Source organism: Oreochromis niloticus, linkage group LG7 (assembly GCF_001858045.2).
Source record: "Oreochromis niloticus isolate F11D_XX linkage group LG7, O_niloticus_UMD_NMBU, whole genome shotgun sequence".
Classification (NCBI taxonomy): domain Eukaryota; kingdom Metazoa; phylum Chordata; class Actinopteri; order Cichliformes; family Cichlidae; genus Oreochromis; species Oreochromis niloticus.
In genome coordinates this window covers 61,585,956-61,606,199 of record NC_031972.2, presented here as the reverse complement: position 1 = coordinate 61,606,199, position 20,244 = coordinate 61,585,956, and the positions used below count along the sequence as shown (strand labels likewise).

The 20,244-nt window shown below is 38.3% G+C and overlaps 1 protein-coding gene across 2 annotated transcripts; it reads left to right on the top strand.

Moving 5' to 3' along the window:
* Positions 1-4,239: 4,239 nt before the first annotated feature.
* cracr2aa (calcium release activated channel regulator 2Aa) lies at positions 4,240-20,237 on the top strand. 2 transcript variants are annotated; one of them, XM_005471099.4, is made up of 18 exons: positions 4,240-4,409; positions 6,816-7,211; positions 8,678-8,789; positions 8,871-9,051; positions 11,054-11,200; positions 11,448-11,538; positions 11,646-11,741; positions 12,752-12,939; positions 13,425-13,496; positions 14,513-14,558; positions 14,714-14,793; positions 14,919-15,264; positions 15,392-15,524; positions 15,796-15,877; positions 16,152-16,266; positions 16,463-16,564; positions 17,160-17,236; positions 18,976-20,237. In XM_005471099.4, exons 2-18 carry the CDS (start codon positions 7,002-7,004, stop codon positions 19,061-19,063), a joined length of 2,166 nt encoding a protein of 721 aa, XP_005471156.1. In that variant the 5' UTR covers positions 4,240-4,409; positions 6,816-7,001; the 3' UTR covers positions 19,064-20,237. The 2 variants fall into 2 exon arrangements, with proteins under 2 accessions (XP_005471156.1, XP_019217463.1); XM_019361918.2 differs by lacking the exon at positions 4,240-4,409 and adding an exon at positions 5,335-5,475.
* Positions 20,238-20,244: the final 7 nt, after the last annotated feature.

Below are 20,244 nucleotides of genomic sequence, written 5' to 3'. Positions count from 1 at the left end.
GAAGCTTTCCACTATTTCTGTTAAATTCTTCCCCTCTCTGCAGAAATCCTGTAAATGGAGCACATAATAGCTTGTCTTGCACAATAAGACTTTGTGCGATAAGAAGCGATACCGGCAGCATGCTTGCTTTACATGCACACTATGCCGTTCCAACTTGGCAACAGTCAGAAGTCAGTTTGCCACATGACTGCACTTCAACATCGTCAGAGTCTTGGAAAATATGTCAGATGGGTCAGATCTATCATCGCTGCAATGTAAAAAAATATATGGCAGCAACAGCACACAGAGGGACAACATGAAGGATGGAGCTGTTTGTGAACAGAAGTTTTGCTGTAACGGCAAATTAACCATAGTTCCCAGACAACAGCACATTAAAAACAAATCAACATTTCCATTTTAGATTTACGCTCCCACTGTACGAAGCAATGAGTAGAACATTTCTCTCTAAAAAATAATAGGACTTCACACAAGCTATCATGAAGGACTAGAACATTAAGGTTTTTCAGAGATGTGGAGATCAGAGAATGGAAAAGCTTAGATCACGCAGATCATTAATTGATTCAAGAATTTCTACACAGCAAATTTTCATTTCTTCTAAATCTCCATATCCAGAGTCATTAGTGAGAACTCAAGTCTACAGGTGCTGAGGCATGTTTTACATTAACATGCCTTTTTTAGTTCACTAAAAAAGGCATGTGACACATTTGACATTACAATAAACATGAATAATATGCCCACAAGCAATGATGACTTCAGCATGGCAACTTAAGTTGATCATTTTAAAAACATGGTTGCATGCATTTATGCATACAACTTGCAAACCAAGCTTAGTCGCTTTAGCTGACGACCCAACCCTCCACCCTCTGCAGCACAGCCTACGCCAAAACACAAAAGATGAGTCTTGCATGCAGAGTTCATAACGAATAAGTGATGCCACAGTGGCTATGTTCGTCTTTTAATTCATCTTTTAAATACAGTTTGTGGTCCTCACCACTTTGTTGTCAACAGCTATACAAATCTTTGCTGAAATCCAATTGGTTTTTTGTGTTTGGCAACAAAAATGGCAATTTCATTTGGCTACAAAGTGCAAACTTGTCTGAGATGGTTGGTGAGAAGATTGTTTGCCATTTATATCGAAATTTGTGGTGGTGGGGGTGGGTGGGGTGGTGGGGGGTTGGAATGGAAAATACTGTAATATCAATTTTTGCAGTGCCCTCTGGCATTACATTGCCACTTTATTTTCTCTTGTCTCAGTCTTGCTTCCTGGAACAGACAACTCAAATCCTAGACTGCATCTTCAGATGAGAAGAAAGAGAGCTACGAGTAAAGATGCACGCTTTGCCAAAGTCTTTCTGGCAATTGTTTTGACAAAAGAATTTATTCAAAAACAAATGTATTAGTTGTGATGATAATATAGTCTTAGAATGTAACAAAACATTGGACAGACAAAACAGCTGTACTACACATATTTATGTGAAAATGTCTTAAAATGTCATTCGGCCATAAACACACCTTCACATACTTTGAGCATGAGTGCTCAATGCAATGGCATGAATTATAGTAAAAGAAGTCAGGGAACTATCCCCAGTTATTGTTGCAAACAGACTTGTCTTTTAATTAAACCTAAAAAACCCAAAAACCAAGTTAAAGTCATGTCAAGGCCATGACAAAAAATACAAGTGAACCTTAAGAAAAAGGGCAGTGAAGGAAATGAAGCCTGAATGCCAGTCTTAAATGAAAGAGGCAAATGCACTGCCTCATAGCTGTCAAAAATGATCTAAATGTGGAGTCAGAATGGGAGGAAAAGAACTCTTTAAAGTATGGATGTGAGAGTTTTGAATTGTTTATCCAGACAGTGATTGTGAAATTATAAGGATCAAATACTCTCCATAAAGTTTTGCAGTTTTTTTTTTTGATGCAGCACAAAAATGTGAATGTGTTTTTCAGTTTTTCCTGGGATACATACATAATAAAAACCCAGACCCATAGTCTCAAAGACACAGCAAAGGCCAACGCTTTAAAATGGAAATGCTGTCCTCATGCATGCAGTGAGACTAGGATATCTCTGATCATAGCCAGCATCATCCCAAAGACATTGAAAGACCACTAAAGTAGTGGCACAGATGACTCCAGGCCCCCGACCACACACCCCCTCATACTTTGAGATGCAGAACAGAATGAAAGTCTCCAAGTGTGATGTCAACCCTTCCGAGACCTTAAACCAGGGCTGTGCGGCGACAGTGACTATACACGTCATCCTCTCTTCTCCACCAGTCATCTCTTTTTGTGAATGTGCACTGGTTCTTCAATGTACTGGAAAAGATTTCCTATTGTAGTAGATTTCTGCATGGCTATGAGAACAGAAACTATCCAGTTTTGTTTTAGGTATCAACTTTGCATAAAAACAATAAAAAACACATACAAATACAGACTTGAAACTACATAAAACATTGTGAAATATATTTACTTACTGTTGGAATCTTCATTCATGGAAGAAATGTGTGCTATGGCATTGATCATTACTCAGTGTCCCCCAGTGTAAACACATCTGGCTCCTAAATCTCAACTGAAGCATCACTTTGCATGCATCTGCTTGCTGCAAATCAGCCTTTCAAAAACATCCTCAAGAGGAGGACACTGAAAGCTCAAGGGCTCTCATCATTGTCACACATGTGGAACATCCATGTAGTTTCAGTCTGTGAAATGGGAAACTGTGACAAACGTGGCCTGGGAGAGTGCTTTCACACCTGTTTGGCTGCTGTACAGACACATTTTTATGGTATATTATAAGGCTTCCCCCTGCAGCTTAGACTCACTAGTTATAAAAGTAGGTCCAAACTCATCTGCACCATTTATTAGACAATATCAGGCCAGATGGAGAGCCAAGAACTTGCTGGAGTTTGTTGAAAGGTCAATAACTACTATAATATCCTTTATAAAAGCAGCTTAATAAACATAAGTTTCCTGTTTTATGATGGCAAAGCTGGTGTTGAAAAGTGTTTGAGTTCATGTCAGCAAATCTATAACACATCCTGTAGTGCCCTCATCTGTGACTCATTGGTATTACAACTGAAGAACAAAACTAATAGTCTGCTGTTGCATAAACAAAAACAATTTTGAAGATTTTTTTGGAAAAAAAGAAGATAGAAATTCTTTCATGGAAAGTTGAGGTTAATTTATCTTTTTTTCTCTTAATGAATGCTTTAGAGGTACTTTTATCTATTTTTGCTTCACTACATTTCAGAGGTAGGTTTCATTACATGCACTCGATTTTTTTTTTTTTTTTTTGAAAAGTTACCCAACGCTTTTGGTGGTTGAAAGCAATCTTAAAAGGAAAATACAGATTAAATCGCCCAATGACATGACAATCACCTGGCTATCATTGGTGCCGCATCAGTACGCGCATGGTATCTTCACATAATATGAATATGTTACATATTATGTAACATAGTTAATTGCGTTTGCAGGAGGGGCAGGTCAGGAGCAGAGGTTCTGGCTGTCCGAATCTGGCTTTGGGGACATGGAATATCACCTGTAGCTCAGTTAACCCTGAGCTAGTGCTTGAGGTTGACAGTATATATAGGTAGGGTTACTTCAATGTACAGCTTGGGCTCTGAAACTTGTCAGAGAGCGGCCAGACTATCACTCTGGAGTTAGCACTGCTATCTGGCTAGCTTCATTCAGGTGATTTTCATATGTTGAGGTTCAAGACCTTGAGTTTCAGAGTACAAACAGGCCTATTTCAATTTTTTACATAAATAGGCCAAGTCTAGTTAAACTCCTAGTCTAGTTAAACTCGCCCAATATAAATAGAATAATGAATTTTTTAGTTTATAATTTTGTCCTTATTTTCCAATTAAATTCCTTCATCAGTGTCTACCATAAACAAAAATGTGAATACTCACACAATACGATGGATCTTGTGTAGACATAAGGATTCATTACAGGTAAAACCAGTTTCTCATTCGGGAAAACAACGACACGACCTCTCTTTTGTATCTTAAAACAAACAGCGACTGCAGGGCACATTCTCTTAAAATGAATTTGGGTTATTTCCTCATACTTTACAAAGTTAGTGTAGTATGAGGAAATACTGCTAATACTACCAAGAAAGATAACACATCTTACAAGATGTATAAGTTTCCTCGCGGATGATGGTGGCTGCTGAGTGGCTGTTTACCACGTGTGGACTTCCTTGTTAGCGTTGCTACGGTTACCAGCGATGACTTGGCTGAAGTCCCTCCCTCCGAGTTTGCCCCGTCAGTGCTGCTCACTCAAGTTCCTTTACACACACACGCAACCACACAAGGGAGTTTATAGTAAACAGTGAACTTCATATGAAGCGGATGACGCTGATACAGCGCAAGATATTTATTTTCTTCTACTTGAATTCTACTTTTTAGTCACCGGTACGTACTTTACCCATTCGCCGCTAAATACTTAGTAACAGGTTGCACATTCTCGTTGCTGCTAGCCAAACGTTACAACTGTATGTTTTCGGGAAGTCCTCTTTAATATGTTCATGCAATACGTTTGTTTGCACTGTTGTTATTGCACTACTTTTATATTGAGAAGATTTCAGTTGCCACAGGAAGTTTTACAACATCGGAAATGAAGTAAACATTACGTTTTAACTTGTCAAGCCACACGTGAACTGAAACCCGGGCTATTCTATTCTCTTAGTTTTGTCTCGTTTACCACAAGCGTTGTCCCCGCTTTCATTTCGCTATATTTACAATGTGCATGTGACGATTAATTTGACTGCTTGACAGGTGTAACTAGTATTCATTTAACAAATTGAAGTTGCACATACTCCACCCTGTGGCGGAAGATCGACGGTTGTTATATTTAAATGCCGATGACTTTTTAGGAAGTTGAGTGAATATTTTTGTTTGGCAGCCTGTAATACGTGAAATATCCTGACGACACATGTAGCGATATAAAAACATTGGACGACTTGGCAGAAGACGGGAGGTTATGACCCACTGAACTTAAATACAAACAGTCCCAGTCGTTAGTTTTAAGCTGTGCATTAAAATGTATTTTCTGTAAATACAGGTTCAAAATACAAGTGTGACAGTTTATCAATTTTTATAAGAGGAAGAAAGCAGAGGACAGTTTACATGTTGTGAAATATTCTGAAGATGTGTTGCAAAGTCCACGTTTTTGTTTTGTTTTTTTAGTCAACTTGTTAAAAATTTTCTCATTATTATTACACTTTATATTTAATTGTAGTTGACATGAACAGGTCTGAGAAATGGCACCTCAGTTTTTGCCAGTTATTGATCTGTTTCAGGCTAGTTGAAAGAAGGGAAAATAATGGTTAGGACTGTTGTGGTTAGTTGGAGACCAACAACTTAAATTGTCTCAGTCTAGCCCTGACCACAATGTTTGCTTAAATGTTGCTAACTGCTGTAGCTCTAACAGCTGTTACATGCCAACCCCAGAGACAGATAAGGCAGCTATGCAAAGCAGGTAGGTACCTTTTATGTGTTTAAACACTGGATCTTAGGAAAGGGACAGTTTTCTTTCTAAACAAATATTATGTTATTTGCAGTTCTGATAATTGACGTGCCAGATCTAAAATTGGCAGTGAAAACAAGGATCCAGGCATTACATAGGTAGTTTAAAAAAAAAAAAATTATTTGTTTTCTCTAAAAGAATAGACAACATTTCCAAGTTTCAACACAGGAGGCATTAACCTTGTGTGCTTATGTGGTTAAAGGCTGTAACGATTATAGTCAATATCATTGTTAATATTATGAGCCTGAGGAAAAAAGCACTACATCACCCTCTTGAAACAGCAATTCACCTTAGTTCCCTTTCTTGTTTCCTCTGAAATTCTTAATCATTGTCTTTTGCATAGACCTCGTGAGGCTTGACATGATAAATGTTACACAAAGTGTAGCATATTAAACAATAGCTAATATTGCTTACCACTTTATGCAAACATTGAGAGGCTGAAAACCAAATGCTGTAATAGATAAATGTAAAAAGTTAAATCTTTGGTAAAATGTTGACTTTATCGTCAAGGTTTGCCAAACTAGTTTAGATTAAATATAGTGCAGACATTTTTAAGTCAACTTTATGAGCAAAGCAAATATGAATCACTTGACTTGCCCTTAAGTTTGAAGGTCCTTCCATGTGGGTTTGCCAGTGTGTGTCTGAACCTGCTTTCTCATCTGTTCATTTACCTGCCTACATGCATGTCAGATTTTTCCTCTGTCTGTTCCACATGTCTGCATTTGCGTAGGTCATCACACACAGCTTCAGAAGCTGCTGTTTATAAATCGATTGAGCAAAGTCACGGTGCACAAGTTGAAGGCAGTCTTCCAAACCAATGCACACAGAACTGTTGTCTGCATAAAACCCACCAGTAATAGAGTAATCAGTCAATATTTCCTGGCAAAGACCACCCTCGTCATACCACAAGTTTCAGCTGCAGTTTTGGGTTTACTTGTCATCCCTGAATGTAGAGAGAAGAGCAGCAGTAGTTTTAGGTGTGCAGCACATACTATGCAAGTCAAAAACAGAATCAGGTTTTGTGGCAGGAAGAGAGAAAGGACCTACACATTTTAAATGAGTGGTTCTTGTCTGTTAAACGATTATAACCAATTAATATTTGTGTTTGTATTCAAATTCTTTTAAGTTTAATTAGATGTATCAAACAAAACTCCCTTTTATAGACTTCATGTTTTTACACAAATCTCTAATTTCTATACAATTTTATGTACTTTTGTATATAGAACAACAAAAAAATGTATATTTAATGGGAAAGCAGTCATAACTGAACACTCTGTCTGTCTCTCTTATAGGTTTGATCTGGTAATTAAAGAGGTGGTTGCTAAGAGATGACAGTCGGTGACATTGGTGAAAGCCTCAGATGTTCAGCAGTCTGAAGCTCCACTCGTCTGGGATCTTTTTCCTACACGCCTCAGTCTGTGCCTGGCTCATATGAAGGACGTGGCAAACGATCTTCTATCAACAAACTCATAGTTACCATGGCAGCTTTTACTGCTCCATGTGCCAACACCAGTGCCATGAACTCCATGTTGACCCATACCGCCTGGCAAAGCCAAGAAAGCAACGATGAGGCAAGTACGAGTGGGAACGGGAACGTTGGACAGAACACTATTCTGGAGAAAACCCACGAGTTCTTCCAGATGTGCGACATCGAGAACAAGGGTTTCATCACCCGACGGGACATGCAGGTGAGGCTTCTGGTTTAAGGATGACTGATAAAGTTCTGCTATCTTTAAACTAGTGTAATTATCTGTGTTTTAACATTACTAAAAATAATGTCATTAATAGTAGCCAGTAGAAGAATTAGAAAACATCATTACTACCAACTTTAATCATTCCTAATCAGTTAAGTTTTTTCTCTGTTTCAATCTTTATTGTAAAACCACAGTTTACACATCACATTTTTATTGTGTTTAAAGATAACAGGTCATCATTTATCCAGAATAATATGCAGGGATGTGTCTGTGCACTCATTAATGATGCTGAACAGGACACGGATATGACATGCGCACCCTTTTCAAAGCGACATAATAGACACTCAGAGACAGAGAGCCATGCGGAAGCTTTGTCATGCAACTCCTCCACTCACATTATTGTGCAGATTATTTGCCCCTCAGATATTCAGCCAGGCCACGGCTTACACTTTGATGAAGCACTCCTGGGCTCTTGCTCTGAGGAGGACAAACACATAGAAGATAAGCTTTGATCTGTGGTTTATGATAATGGTTTCTAATTTAGTAATGATGACGGCAGTCCAGTCCTCAAAATTATTTATATGAACATCTGCACTGACTGCTCTCTACTTAAAGGCAATACCTCGTCGTGTTACAGGGTTTGTTTTCACACTTTGCTTTCAGCTGACAAAGACTGTGACGATATAACGGCTAAATAAACAGTGCTGCTTGAGTTTATTTTCACTGTTGACATTGCAGTTTCAGTGGCTGAGTCATTTTCACTTGGCTTCACAGCTTAAAATACGTTTCCAACCACGATCACGAAGAGGATGGCTTTACAGTTGAAGTGTTTGCCAACATAAGGGATATGTTCTTCAGATAACACTTCACAGGAACAGCTGATAGTTGTAGAAAGATGGTATCTTTTCTGTGTCCCTGCCCTAGATTTTAAGGGTGAGCATCAGTCAACATTTGCAACAGTGTAAACATCACACAAACTCGAACTGCTTGCAGAGGTGTGGTTGTGTTGGCTTTTGTTAAAGAAGAGAAGTTGCTGTCATGAGCAGTTCTTTAGGAGACACTCTCTTTCCCACGTTCCTTTGGATTAACCCTTTAAAGCCTTAAATTCTTAAAGATTATGAAAAGCTCATATGTTAAGAGAGATTGATAGTCTTGCATCGCCATCATTTCCAGTGGAGATGCCAATGGTCACAAACTGAAGGCTCTAGCTACACGAGGAAGATTGTTTCACTGCATGTGTGTGAAGCAGTGTTTTGCTAAACAAGATGTATATCTGTTAAAGAAGCTCTAGCATTTATTTGGTTCACTTCAGAATCACCAGGAATAAAGGGAAAATAACCCGACTGTTCCGTAGCTCACAATTTCCACTGCGCACGACTCTCCTTATAAAACTCTACTATGAAGTTACAGTACTAATAATGTCCTTGAATATCTGCTGTATTTTCTGTCTCGATTAACAGAGGCTGAACAGCGAGCTTCCTCTAAGTGCGGAGGAGTTGGAGAATGTATTTGATACCCTTGATTCTGATAACAACGGATACCTCACCCTGGAAGAGTTCTCCTCCGGCTTTAGTATGTTTTCACTCTGTTTCATGTTCAAATAGTAGGATCGCACTTCTTATTAATCATCTAAGCTCTCGATCTTTGTTTTAGGTTCCTTTTTGTTTGGTAATACCATGTCTGAAGAGGAAGTCATGGGGGAGAAGAACAGCTTGCCAGAGGTCCTGTACCAGACACACACAGAAGAGGGTCTGGCAAAAGCAGAAGAGGATGAGGAGGAAAAACACTTTTGCATGCTTATGGAGAGCCTTGGAGCCAACAATGTCTTTGAAGAGTGAGTACCGTATGAGTGTATTAGGTCTGTTTTCATGTCTTTGCACACCTTTGTGCATTTTGTACATTAAATAGGTTTTCATTTAAAATTTAAAGCCTGACACTTTAATCAGCCTGAGAAAAACGTTGTTTCCACTTATAAGCAAACCTCTTGCCGCTTGGTAGAGTACGTCTGCTTAAAAATTCAAGTCATTTTTACATGATTACATCAAAAACATAGTAATTTAGTGTTAAGCATTAGAATTTTCAAAGAAACTTGACTTCCTCAAAATCTTTATACTTAAAACTTCCTTCACAAACCTCATTAATGTAAACTTTCATGTTTTTTCCTCTTTTACGACTGCTTCTCAGTAGCTCCTGTTGTGGTCTGTTTAGAGTTTTCTTTGTTAGCGTGAAAGCTATGTAGTGACAGACTCTTACGAAATGCATGACTAGACTAACCTTTAACAAGCAACTCTAACTCAATAAAAGTAAACAGTAGTGGAGGTGGATGTCAGACTTACACATCCTGTTGGCTTCCACCTACCTGGTCAGAGGTGAACAATGACATTTTAGTTCAGATGAATTTGTGCAGCACTAACTGATATTGATTTTGGGCAGACCTGGAGAATGAATATTTCAAAATGTTTCTGACTTTCCTAGTCTAATAACCTAAAGGTATGTTGATAACCTGCTGTTATTCTGTTCCATAGTAGGAATACAATGTAACAGTTTACAGATGTTCCAGAAATCAACACTTGTTGCTTTTATTTCATATATTTTTTATTTTGTGTAATGTACTGGGATATTTATAATTTACAGCTTGTATTTATTAGAGCTGTTGTTATATTTTCCATATTTTGTAATATATTTGCAATATATAATAAATTGTATTATTTAATTTACTTTAGTTAGTTGCTATTCTTACTGTGTTGGAGAAACTGTGACCACATAATATCCTCTGGGATTAATAAAGTATTCTGATTCTGATTACAGCCACTTAGGAGGGCATTAGGGGCTCCACCTGCATTGACCCAAAGCTGTTTGGTCTTTGACCAATATTTAGCAATTTCAGGGTCTGAAGGTGTGAAAGACTTTCAGGATGGAGAACCTTCACACAGCATCTTGTGACTTTCGGTATTAGTGTCCCATTTTAAGTCAAAAGCTATAATTTTGCACCAACCACATATCATCTACCTTAAAGTCATTGTTTGTTTGTTTTTTAGCACTAAACAAAGTTAGGAGATCTAAAATAAAATACAGCAAATTTTACACCAAGATAAACTGAATGAGGGAAATAGAGATGAACTAACATTAAAAATGTGGCATAGAATAGAATAGCCTTTATTGTCATTGTACAGGGTACAACGAAATTGGAGATCTAGTTTGATGCCAGGGAACAGAGGGGAACGGGAACATTTCTGAAGAAATTCTGAGTGTGTGTGTAGCACTGCGGGGTCAGCTGTCAGAAGACAATAGGCCGTACCAGGTCAGACTCACAGAGAGCTCGCCAAACAGAATTTAAGCTCTGAAGCAAATGCTTTCCAAGCAAATTGGGAAAATTCCTTCACTGTGAGCGGCTGCAACTTCCCGTCTAGAAAATACTAAATTTTCATGTTTGTAGAGTTTATTATATGGACGTAGTGACAGTGTACAAACAACCTCTGACTCCTGTTTTCTTAATGCATTGGTTGTAGACCTCGAAGCACATAAAAAAACATTTACACCAGCAAGAAGAGTGTTATAGTTAGATTCTTACAGTGTAATACTAATGATTGATTTCTCAAGGTTAAACATAAAATATCCTTTTAAAAACTATGTGTATCACATAGTGGAGCTGCTTTTATTCATTGTTATTGTCATGTGCTGTTGCTGTGGTAAAAGTGTGCCCTGCCGTATTACTTCTGTTTTTCTTCCAAATAACGGTACTTTTTTCCTCATGAACCCTTGTGACAAAGACATCTGATATCAGTAAATGAATTGGCTTAGCTGCTGCAATTATCTGCTTAATTTTGTCCCATCAGTCCTGCTGAAGTGCGCAGTCTTTGGGCCCAGCTGCGCCGGGATGAACCACACCTTTTATCCAATTTTGAGGACTTCCTAGGTAGAGTGACATCCCAGATCCGAGAGGCCAACCAGGAGAAGAGGGAGATGGAGAGTGCTCTCAAAAGGTCAGAAAACATTCATGTATATTTGATGCAGTCATCATGAAAGGCTGAAATATTATTAGAGGTTTTTCAGATTTGAATGACTATCAGTGCTGCGACAAAGCTCCTTAATCACTGTGTAAATCATTTACAGAAGCTTTTTCTCTCTATTGCATTATTATTTTAGTGATCAATTTTATAGATCTGTTATGTCAACAGGGTTATTTATATATATTGCACAACATTACATCTAACTATTATATCTAATCAGGAAAGCAGCAACACATGATAATGAGATCCAGCGACTATATGAGGAGATGGAGCAGCAAATAAAAAGTGAAAAGGAGAGAATTGTGCTGCAGGTACAAAGCAATTACTGGTGTTTTCTGTTAGAGTCGACTTATCTTTGCTCTGTCAGATGTTTTGCATTTTAATCTGACATTTCAACTTTGCTCTTTGTCCACTGAAGGACTATGAGCGGTTTCTGTCTCGCAGTCAGGACCTGGAGCTGCAGCTGTCCCGTAAGGAGAAGGAGCTGGACCAACTCTTCCAGAAACAGAAAAGAGTGAGAATGATTTCCTCCACTGTCCCACACTGGAGTATTTAGATGAAATCTAATAGAGAGAAAATAAATTACAGATGAAACTCTTTAACCCAAGTGAGGTAAATTCAGTTGTTAAAACAGGAAAACATGTGAGACACGACAGATAACAGAATGGAGTCATAAAGTAATTCACTCTTGGCCATAAATGCTAGACAGATAGTAGCAGGTTATATCACACCTTTATGCTTTTATGATTAATTACCAAGCTGAAAATTAGTTCTGGTCATGAGGCTTTGCTGTTTATGCAGAACAATCAACCATACATCATAATGGCTGCGAAAACTTAAACAGCATTCAGTCTGGTAATGCTTATTATTCTCCTTTACTGGTTTATGCACCGAGTGCACTCCAGACCACAAGTGTTTGGACAGTTTCACATGTCTCTGTCAGCAGCACCAACATTTTAAAACGAAAGGATGAATAATGCAACAGGAAAATAACTCAACACAGTGTCCAAAAATTACAATGCAGCAAACTCAGTTTTTTCTTTCCTTGTGCATCTATGTGGCATTTTGACACCTGTCCAATGGGATTGTTTTTCCCCACAGACTTTGAGCTTCTAGTTGAAACAGCACACTGTTTTATCCTGTTACCTGAATCATAACTGGAAAAATGCATAAAGTATACAGGAGCATCCTGCATGCTCACATTCAGACAACTCCTTTAACCCTAACTTCACATTATTGAGCCGGACAAGAATCCTAAACGCGAGGGTGAAGAGGCTGTATAATCATGACTGGCTAATCTAATCTGATCTTAATGCAGTAACATATCTGATGTTACTGTATCCTAGCTTCATGCTGTCTACTAACATTCATCATATTAATAGAAGTTAAAGTAGCATCAGGCACTTTATATTTAGTCTTTATGAAATGCTGAGACAGTGCCTGATGTAACCAGTTATATTCATCTATCTTATCTGAGGTGTCTTCTTTTCCTTTTTTCTTTTTTCGCTACCCACCTACCTCCAGTTGGAGAGTCAGTGCCAGGAACTACACAGTGAGCAGCATGTGACCAAGGTGGAGAATGTGAAGCTAAAGCAGACAAATGATGAGTTGGCACAGGAGCTGGAACACACCTCCCAGGAGCTGATGTTGGCACAGGAGCAGCTGAGTTTACTGCAAGAGCAGTCCACGCGACTGCATGAAGACAAAGAGATGTAAGCGATGACTGATCTCGGTTTATCTGTTGTTTTGGTACCTCGAGCTCTTGGTTTCTCAATTTCTTATCTGTTGCTGATTGATTAGGATGCAAAACTTTGATACTGAAAACATAAATATAATTTGTAAAAACAAAGCAATGTCCACTATACTTTTTACTGTCATCACGCAAACCCGACGTTTAAGAGGTATTAAACATCTAAAAATATTTACAAAAGTATATGGACTCGTTGAACTCATGCTCTTACTCATATTGTAAGTATTTCTGATTTCAATGGCATTTATTCTTATATATTGAATTTTGTATGAACCCACAGTCTGTTAGAGTTTTTAATTTTGTTTATTTTTCACTACTGATGCTGTAAAAACTGTCTCCAAAGACTATAAACTTGTTCAAGTCATATATGAGAAGTGTAAATGCAAGATACAGTATAATGCAATCACAGAGTATTAATAATCACTGATGCCTTGTTGTTTAAAATAGAGAAATATACAGAATAACTGAAGGCCTGCAGAGAGAGCGAGAAAGTCTCCTTAAACAACTGGACCTGCTAAGGTATGGATCAGAGTAAAGAAGGTACAGCTGTACGTCCGCTTTAGAAAGAATAGGCGTGTACCGAAACATGACATCAGTTTTGGGTGTTTTGTCTCTATTTCTTTCCCACTGATGAGCTCCAAAGCCAATTTTTACAAACGAAACAAGTTATCCAAAAAAGTAATTTCTTTCTGTTTTCATGTGAGATTTGTTGTTTAACTAAATCAGAACAGCACTGAGGAGCAAACATCTCAGTTGGTAATTCATCTTTTACGTGCACCAGTCCCATAACAAAGAAGGACAGATTAGTTTCTCAGCCTCAAAGCCTTTTCAGAAGATGAGTTTTTGATCATTTAAAGCTGCTTTTGAAAGAAATGTTGCTTTACAGTGAGTGACAGCGATTCCTCTCCGGCTATCCAAAGACTTTTTTCTGTTTCAACTCCAGACCGCGTGTTTGGACGGTTTCACATCTCTGTCTGCAGCACCAACAATTTGAAATGAATGAATGAATAATGCAGCAATGGGAACCCTTTTTTTGTATCGCATATTGACGTCCAGCATGATTGTTATTCAGCACAGACAGTGGCCTTCTATCTGAAATGGCACAATGTTTTATCCTGTTATCTGGATCACTGGAAAGTATGCAGGAACACTGTGCATGCTCACATTCAGCCAGTTCCTTTAAAACATATTAGACAACATTTCTTTATCGAGCATCACAAGAATCCTAATCATCAGGGCGAAGAGGTGGCATAATCATGACCAGCCAATTTAATCTGATCTTAATCTGACCGAGTTGCGTTACACTTGCTGTGGACCAAAATGGCAGCAGTCGCAACAACAACGACACATGGGCTGAAGAGGCTGAACTGAATCTAACAGAGAAAAGTGTCTCCTGATGATTTAAGTATAAAGAAGATTTTCGAAAAAGATTTAATTTGAAGAGCAAAGAAAATGCACCTCGTATATATTTGAATGTTTGAACCACTTTGAGTAAAGTTCTCAGTCTTTATTTTTTATCCCTTCTTTCTTTTTAGGGAGATGAACAAACATTTACGAGATGAAAGAGACATTTGCTATCAGGTGTGTTTCATGTGTCAATTTCATTCCCTTGATTATTTCAATTTACCCTCTCAGTTCATTTTATTTTTGTCCTTTTTAAAAATATTGCAAATAGAGTATAATTAAAAATATCATGCTCTCGTGCCATATTGCAAATAAACACTGTGACTCTGCAGAAACCAAAGAATTCTAAAACATCGGGTTTGAAGCCCTTAATTGGTGTCGGGAAACGCATAAATACAGATGTCTTCAAAAGGTAACAAATGTCATTACCTTTGAAAGATGTGTCAAATGGAAGGCAAGCCAAAGCCTATACAACCATGGCTATTTATTTTATGTATTAATGTTTATTGTATTTGCAATGTTACTTTCTATCTGCAGTGAGGATGAGGAGGAACTAACCTCCAGCTCTATGAGGCAGCGCTTAGTCAATGGGTCATGTCAGCCGTTTTGTGCAGCACAAGCAAGAGGCCAAGGACATCTCCAGAGAATCATTTCAATTGAGGAGGACCACCTCCCCTCCTTCCTGAATGACTGTCAAATCCAAACCCCACTTCAAGAATGCAATGGAGGAAAGAAGGTCTCAGATAATGAAGACAATATAGACTTGGTAATGAGTGATATTCATCCTCGCATGTCTTCAGCCTCGCACCAACAAAGCATGGAGAAAATGGAAACCCCCTCGTCTCCAAGAGGCCAGCCTGTTGGCAAAGAGAACAGCATGAATGTAAGCTTCGTCACGCTGTTGTAGCGTCAACTATCTCACACGTAATATGTGAGCCTTTGTTGACTGGCAATAAAAAGTGAGTTCCCATATTCTTTAGGTCTTATTCCTGTTCATCCTGTTTCTTTAGGAGGAAGTTAGCACTTTAGCACCTGAACGGCTCTTCAAGATCGTCCTGGTAGGAAATTCTAGTGTTGGAAAGACCTGCCTCCTCCGACGATTTTGTGATGAGGCCTTCCACCCTGGCACCTCTGCCACTGTGGGTACGTATTTTATAGTGTAAACAGACATTAGCTGCTGTGAGAAAAGGATTCGAAGCTCTGTGGTTGACCTCGAGCTTTGTAAGCTTTTGCCTGCACAGCACTAAATGTAACAGTTGGTTATGGCAGTTTTTTTTCTCTTCAGGGTGCAGTGGTGTCAGCAATGAAAGGTCAATCCAGGGCTGAAGTAGTCTTAAATACGATCAAACTGTAAAGTATAATAACCTTTGGCGTTATATGCTTATGATGTCATTTGTTTTGTCTGAATGTGCAGGTATAGACTACAGTGTAAAAACAATAACTGTGGATAACAGCCAGGTGGCGCTGCAGCTGTGGGATACAGCAGGACAGGAGAGGTGAGGTTTTCAGACACTGTCAGGTGTGGAATTTGGCTGAGATCTTTAAACTTTCTAATCAGTTCTTATTTGTCTCTCTAATGTGATCAAAAGTTCCCAACTAACAGAAGAGCAATGATCAAACGAAACATTTTTTTTTCTTATGCGGTGACAAAACATTTACATATTTTTACCTGAGTAAAGAGGCAGAAAAAGCACTTTTCCATTATGTAAGCTGTACCCATAAATACAAAACACTGTCTCTTTTTGCTACTTCCTCCTGCTTGTCCTGCAGGTATCGAAGCATCACCAAGCAGTTCTTTCGTAAGGCTGATGGTGTGGTTGTGATGTATGATATCACTACCGAGGAGAGTTTCACAGCTGTAAGACAGTGGCTCACTAGTGTTAAGGTAAGGCAGTACCAGTCACAAAAACACCACTACCCGATTTTTGTGTTTTGCTTTATCTTGCTTACCTGCTATAAAAAACAAACAAACAAATTAAATTAAAAAAACAAAAAAACAAGGCACGTATGAACCACTCCCTTTAATCCCAGTGGACACAGATCTGTTTTAGCCTGTGCTCTTTCCTTATCTGGCTTCACAGGAAGGGGCAGGTGAGGACATCCCCGTTATGCTCCTGGGAAACAAAACAGACAAGGAGACTGAAAGAGAAGTTCAGAAAAGTATCGGCGAAAGATTAGCCAAGGTCTGTGTCTGTTGGTTCTGCTAAGCATGAGATTCTGTTTTAGTCACTGTTAGTTTCTGGTCAGTCATACTACAAATGAAAGAAACATGAATAATAATTAAAAGAAAAGAAAAGAATTAAAAGAAGCATGAATTAATAATTAATATTCATAATTTAGGTTTTTTTATCCTTCTAATCTCTAGCGAGTGTTGTAGTTTCTATGGTTACTGGACAGAGTCTTATAAGAAATAAGAAAATATAAGAAATGTTTCTTTCTTAGTGCTTTTACAGTTTTAAGTGTAGGATTTATCGTCTACATTTCTCAAGGTAGCACAGAAGTCATTTTAGAATAGATCAGAAATATCCTATTTCCCCATGATCGGAAGGTCGGTGGTTCGAATCCACTGAACGGCTACCCTGAGGTACCCCTGTGCAAGGTACCGTCCCTACACAATGCTCCCCGGGCAGTGTGGGGACCCCGGCAGCCCCGGGCAGCCATTGGGCTCCCAGCCCCTGCTTCACAGAGTGAATGGGTTAAATGCAGAGAGGAGTTTCCCCAAGGGGGTCAATAAAGTATACATTCTTTCTTTTACTGTCCTTCATTGGATCATTTTAGGACTGCCAGTTGACGTTCTATGAGTGCAGCGCCTGCTCTGGATACAATGTCGTGGAGTCCATGGTTCATTTAGCCAGGTGAGCAAAAATAAGGACATTTCACCAACATTTTGCCCTGCAGGCAAACTTTAGTTTGGCAAAGCGTGGAGTGATTATCTGTGAGACTGGCCTCTTCCTGCACCAATATACATCTTTATGTATGTTATATGTGACAATGCAGTGCTTAACAAATTTATTAGACCACCTGTAATAAAAACAAGAAAACAAAAATATATTAGAAACATGTTATTTAATTAAAAAAAATATGAATCCACATTTTTATAGCCAAGTTTGAGTTTGTACACTGGACTTCTTACTTGTGAGAAGTCAATAATTAATCAAGCTTAAGATTTAACCACTAAAACTAATTTTTCTGCTCATGAAGGCAAATAAATAACTGTAATTTGGCATTAAATAAAAATGATAAAGTGCTTTACTGTTTTCTACAGCTTTTTTGTAAAACAGCACATTTTAAAATTATTCAGTGACAACAGTAATTACAATTTAGCATTAAAAATATAATTTCAGTTACACACCTTGAGCATACTACTGGATTAACCATTACAAAAACATAAAACATTTGGTATTTACAACTACCTTTAATTGGTAATTACTGTGGTAAGCACTGTATAAAGACATAAGTCAAAAGTTTGTAACAAAAAGAAAGCAGTCACGTAAAATGCCCAAGTGAAAGTAAAAGAGTAACAGTAATCTGTTTTACGAAATTACTGCTAGAAATTAGGATACTGTAGGTTTGTGAGTGTAGACAGCATTATGGTGTGAGTCGGGATTATGGTTCTGCTCTTGGACACAAGAAAAGAAAAGATAACAAAATGGTTACCAGAATATTCTTCGTTCTCTGAAAACGCAGTGAGGTATCTCACCATGTGAAGGGCCCTATGGCATGACCAGTCCCTGAAGCTCCAGTATCACTCGGCCTGTCCAAAGAGAGCCCTGTTCTGCAGGCAGTAGAGTCTAATAAAAGTATGTGATAACACCAGCACTTGTAAGCAGGGCCCACGAGTAGCCATATGTCTGATGGAATGCACTCACAGTTATACAGGAGGTTTCAGTCCTTGGCACACATACACCACCACGCAGCTGCTACTGGGGAAAATAAAAAATCACGAGTGAGAGCTCAGTACATGGACTGGTTGAACTGGTTACCTTTTCAAACATCCCTAGCGCCTTAACACTATCTAGCAAATTACACAGGAAGATAATGCATCCAAGACACAACAATGAAAAAAAGGTTCCTTCACACCATCTCTCAAATGTCAGCACTTACGATTATGAGCCAAACGTGTACTGTAGTTAGCACCCAAGTATTCTGAGTGGTTTCTGTCAGTCCTCAAAGGGGGGAGTCCATGCGCAGTGTCAGCAGCAGCCACAGACCACGAATGTAACGCTAGAGCGTCAGAGATACCCACTGCCATGCATTGCATATAGCAGCACTGTTAGCATGGGTACTCTGACATGCTAGTCTGCAATTATTGCTGTCAAATGAAGTAACTTGTTATGACATCTTAACCACTTACAAAACAAACCCAAATGGATGCAAGTGGAATTTACATCATGGTTTCACCAGAGGACCCTTCCCATAGTGAGGAACTGAGCAAGGAGAGCAAACTAATCACTGATGAAGACAGAGCAGAGTTGATGCATGTGCACGTTTGCATTTTCAGAGCAAATCTAAGTACAAAGGGCGAAGCGCATCATGATGCACATCAAGGTTCCTGTTAGAAATTGCTACATTTTTGTCTCATTATGTCTGGTAGAATTCTAAAAGAGCAAGAAGACCAAGAAAAGGAGAAGACTGTCCATCTCGTCAGTATCCACTCAGAGAAGAAGAGATCCTGCTGCTGACAGATAAGCAGTTGACACTTACACAGAAGCACTACCCTTTACGTAGATACACATTGTAAAAGTGTGATCAAATGTGCAAGCGAGAACATATCGTGCTGATTGTCATCACAGAATTTTTTACTCTTTGCATTAAAAGCTCTCTGTTATAAATGTGTGATTTGCCAAACTAGTGACAGTTTAAAAACCACTTATTCACGAGGATGAAGTAAAACACGAGTCATAGCTAGTATGTGGATTTCCCTCCGAGGGTCAGATGTAAATATCACTGAACAAATGTTAAGCCAAGTTCACTCTTTTTCAAGTCAAACTAGAACATTTTTAATGAAGGATACTTGCAGTTGAATGTAACTCACACATTTCAAATATTTAATAATCTTCCAAAGGCTTCATAGTATTCAAATGTGGAGTTTTTACTTTTAATATATGAATTCAGTGTTTAAATGTTTCGCCTTTATGTCTTTTTCACACATTTAAGGTGGACTTAATAGTGTGAATAACTGTAGTGTATGACTCATTGTCCAGCAACATTGCATTTAACACTACTTTTGAAAAGTCTTTGGTGTTCAGTTTTTGATCGCTTTTTAAGTTCGTGGTTAGTCTTTGGACCAAGATTCATTGTGGTGTTAAATAACATTTCGGGATATTATGGTTGCTTCAGTTGGTGAACTGTAGTTATATCTTTTTAATGAACAAACAAAAAATATTGTTTAGTATTTGTCCCACAGCTGTTATTGTTGATGTTATTTTATATTATAGGTGTTGTTATAGCAGTACTGCAAGTTACTAGGTTACCTGTGTATTAACATGAGAACTCCTCTCAGCTTTATTTTGAAAGACACACCCTCGTTCCCAAGAGACCAGACAGTTGACAAATATTTATTCAACTTTTCACTTTACTATGTTTGGTGCCAAGTATTTATGAAAATGATATCCCTGTAACTTGATATGTAATTTGTAACAATGTGGTTTTGGTAAAAAAAAAACTTACTCTCACTAACAGTGAATCACTACTGCCAGGATCTTGCACATTACTCTAATGTAGACATACATATGTATATAAAAAATGGAAATGAAGACAAATTAATAATAGCTATATGTACAGTTTATGTGAAAAGCACAGGAGGACTTTTTGTTTCCTTCCTGGCACCATGAAATAAAAATGTATTGTACAGCATCACCTG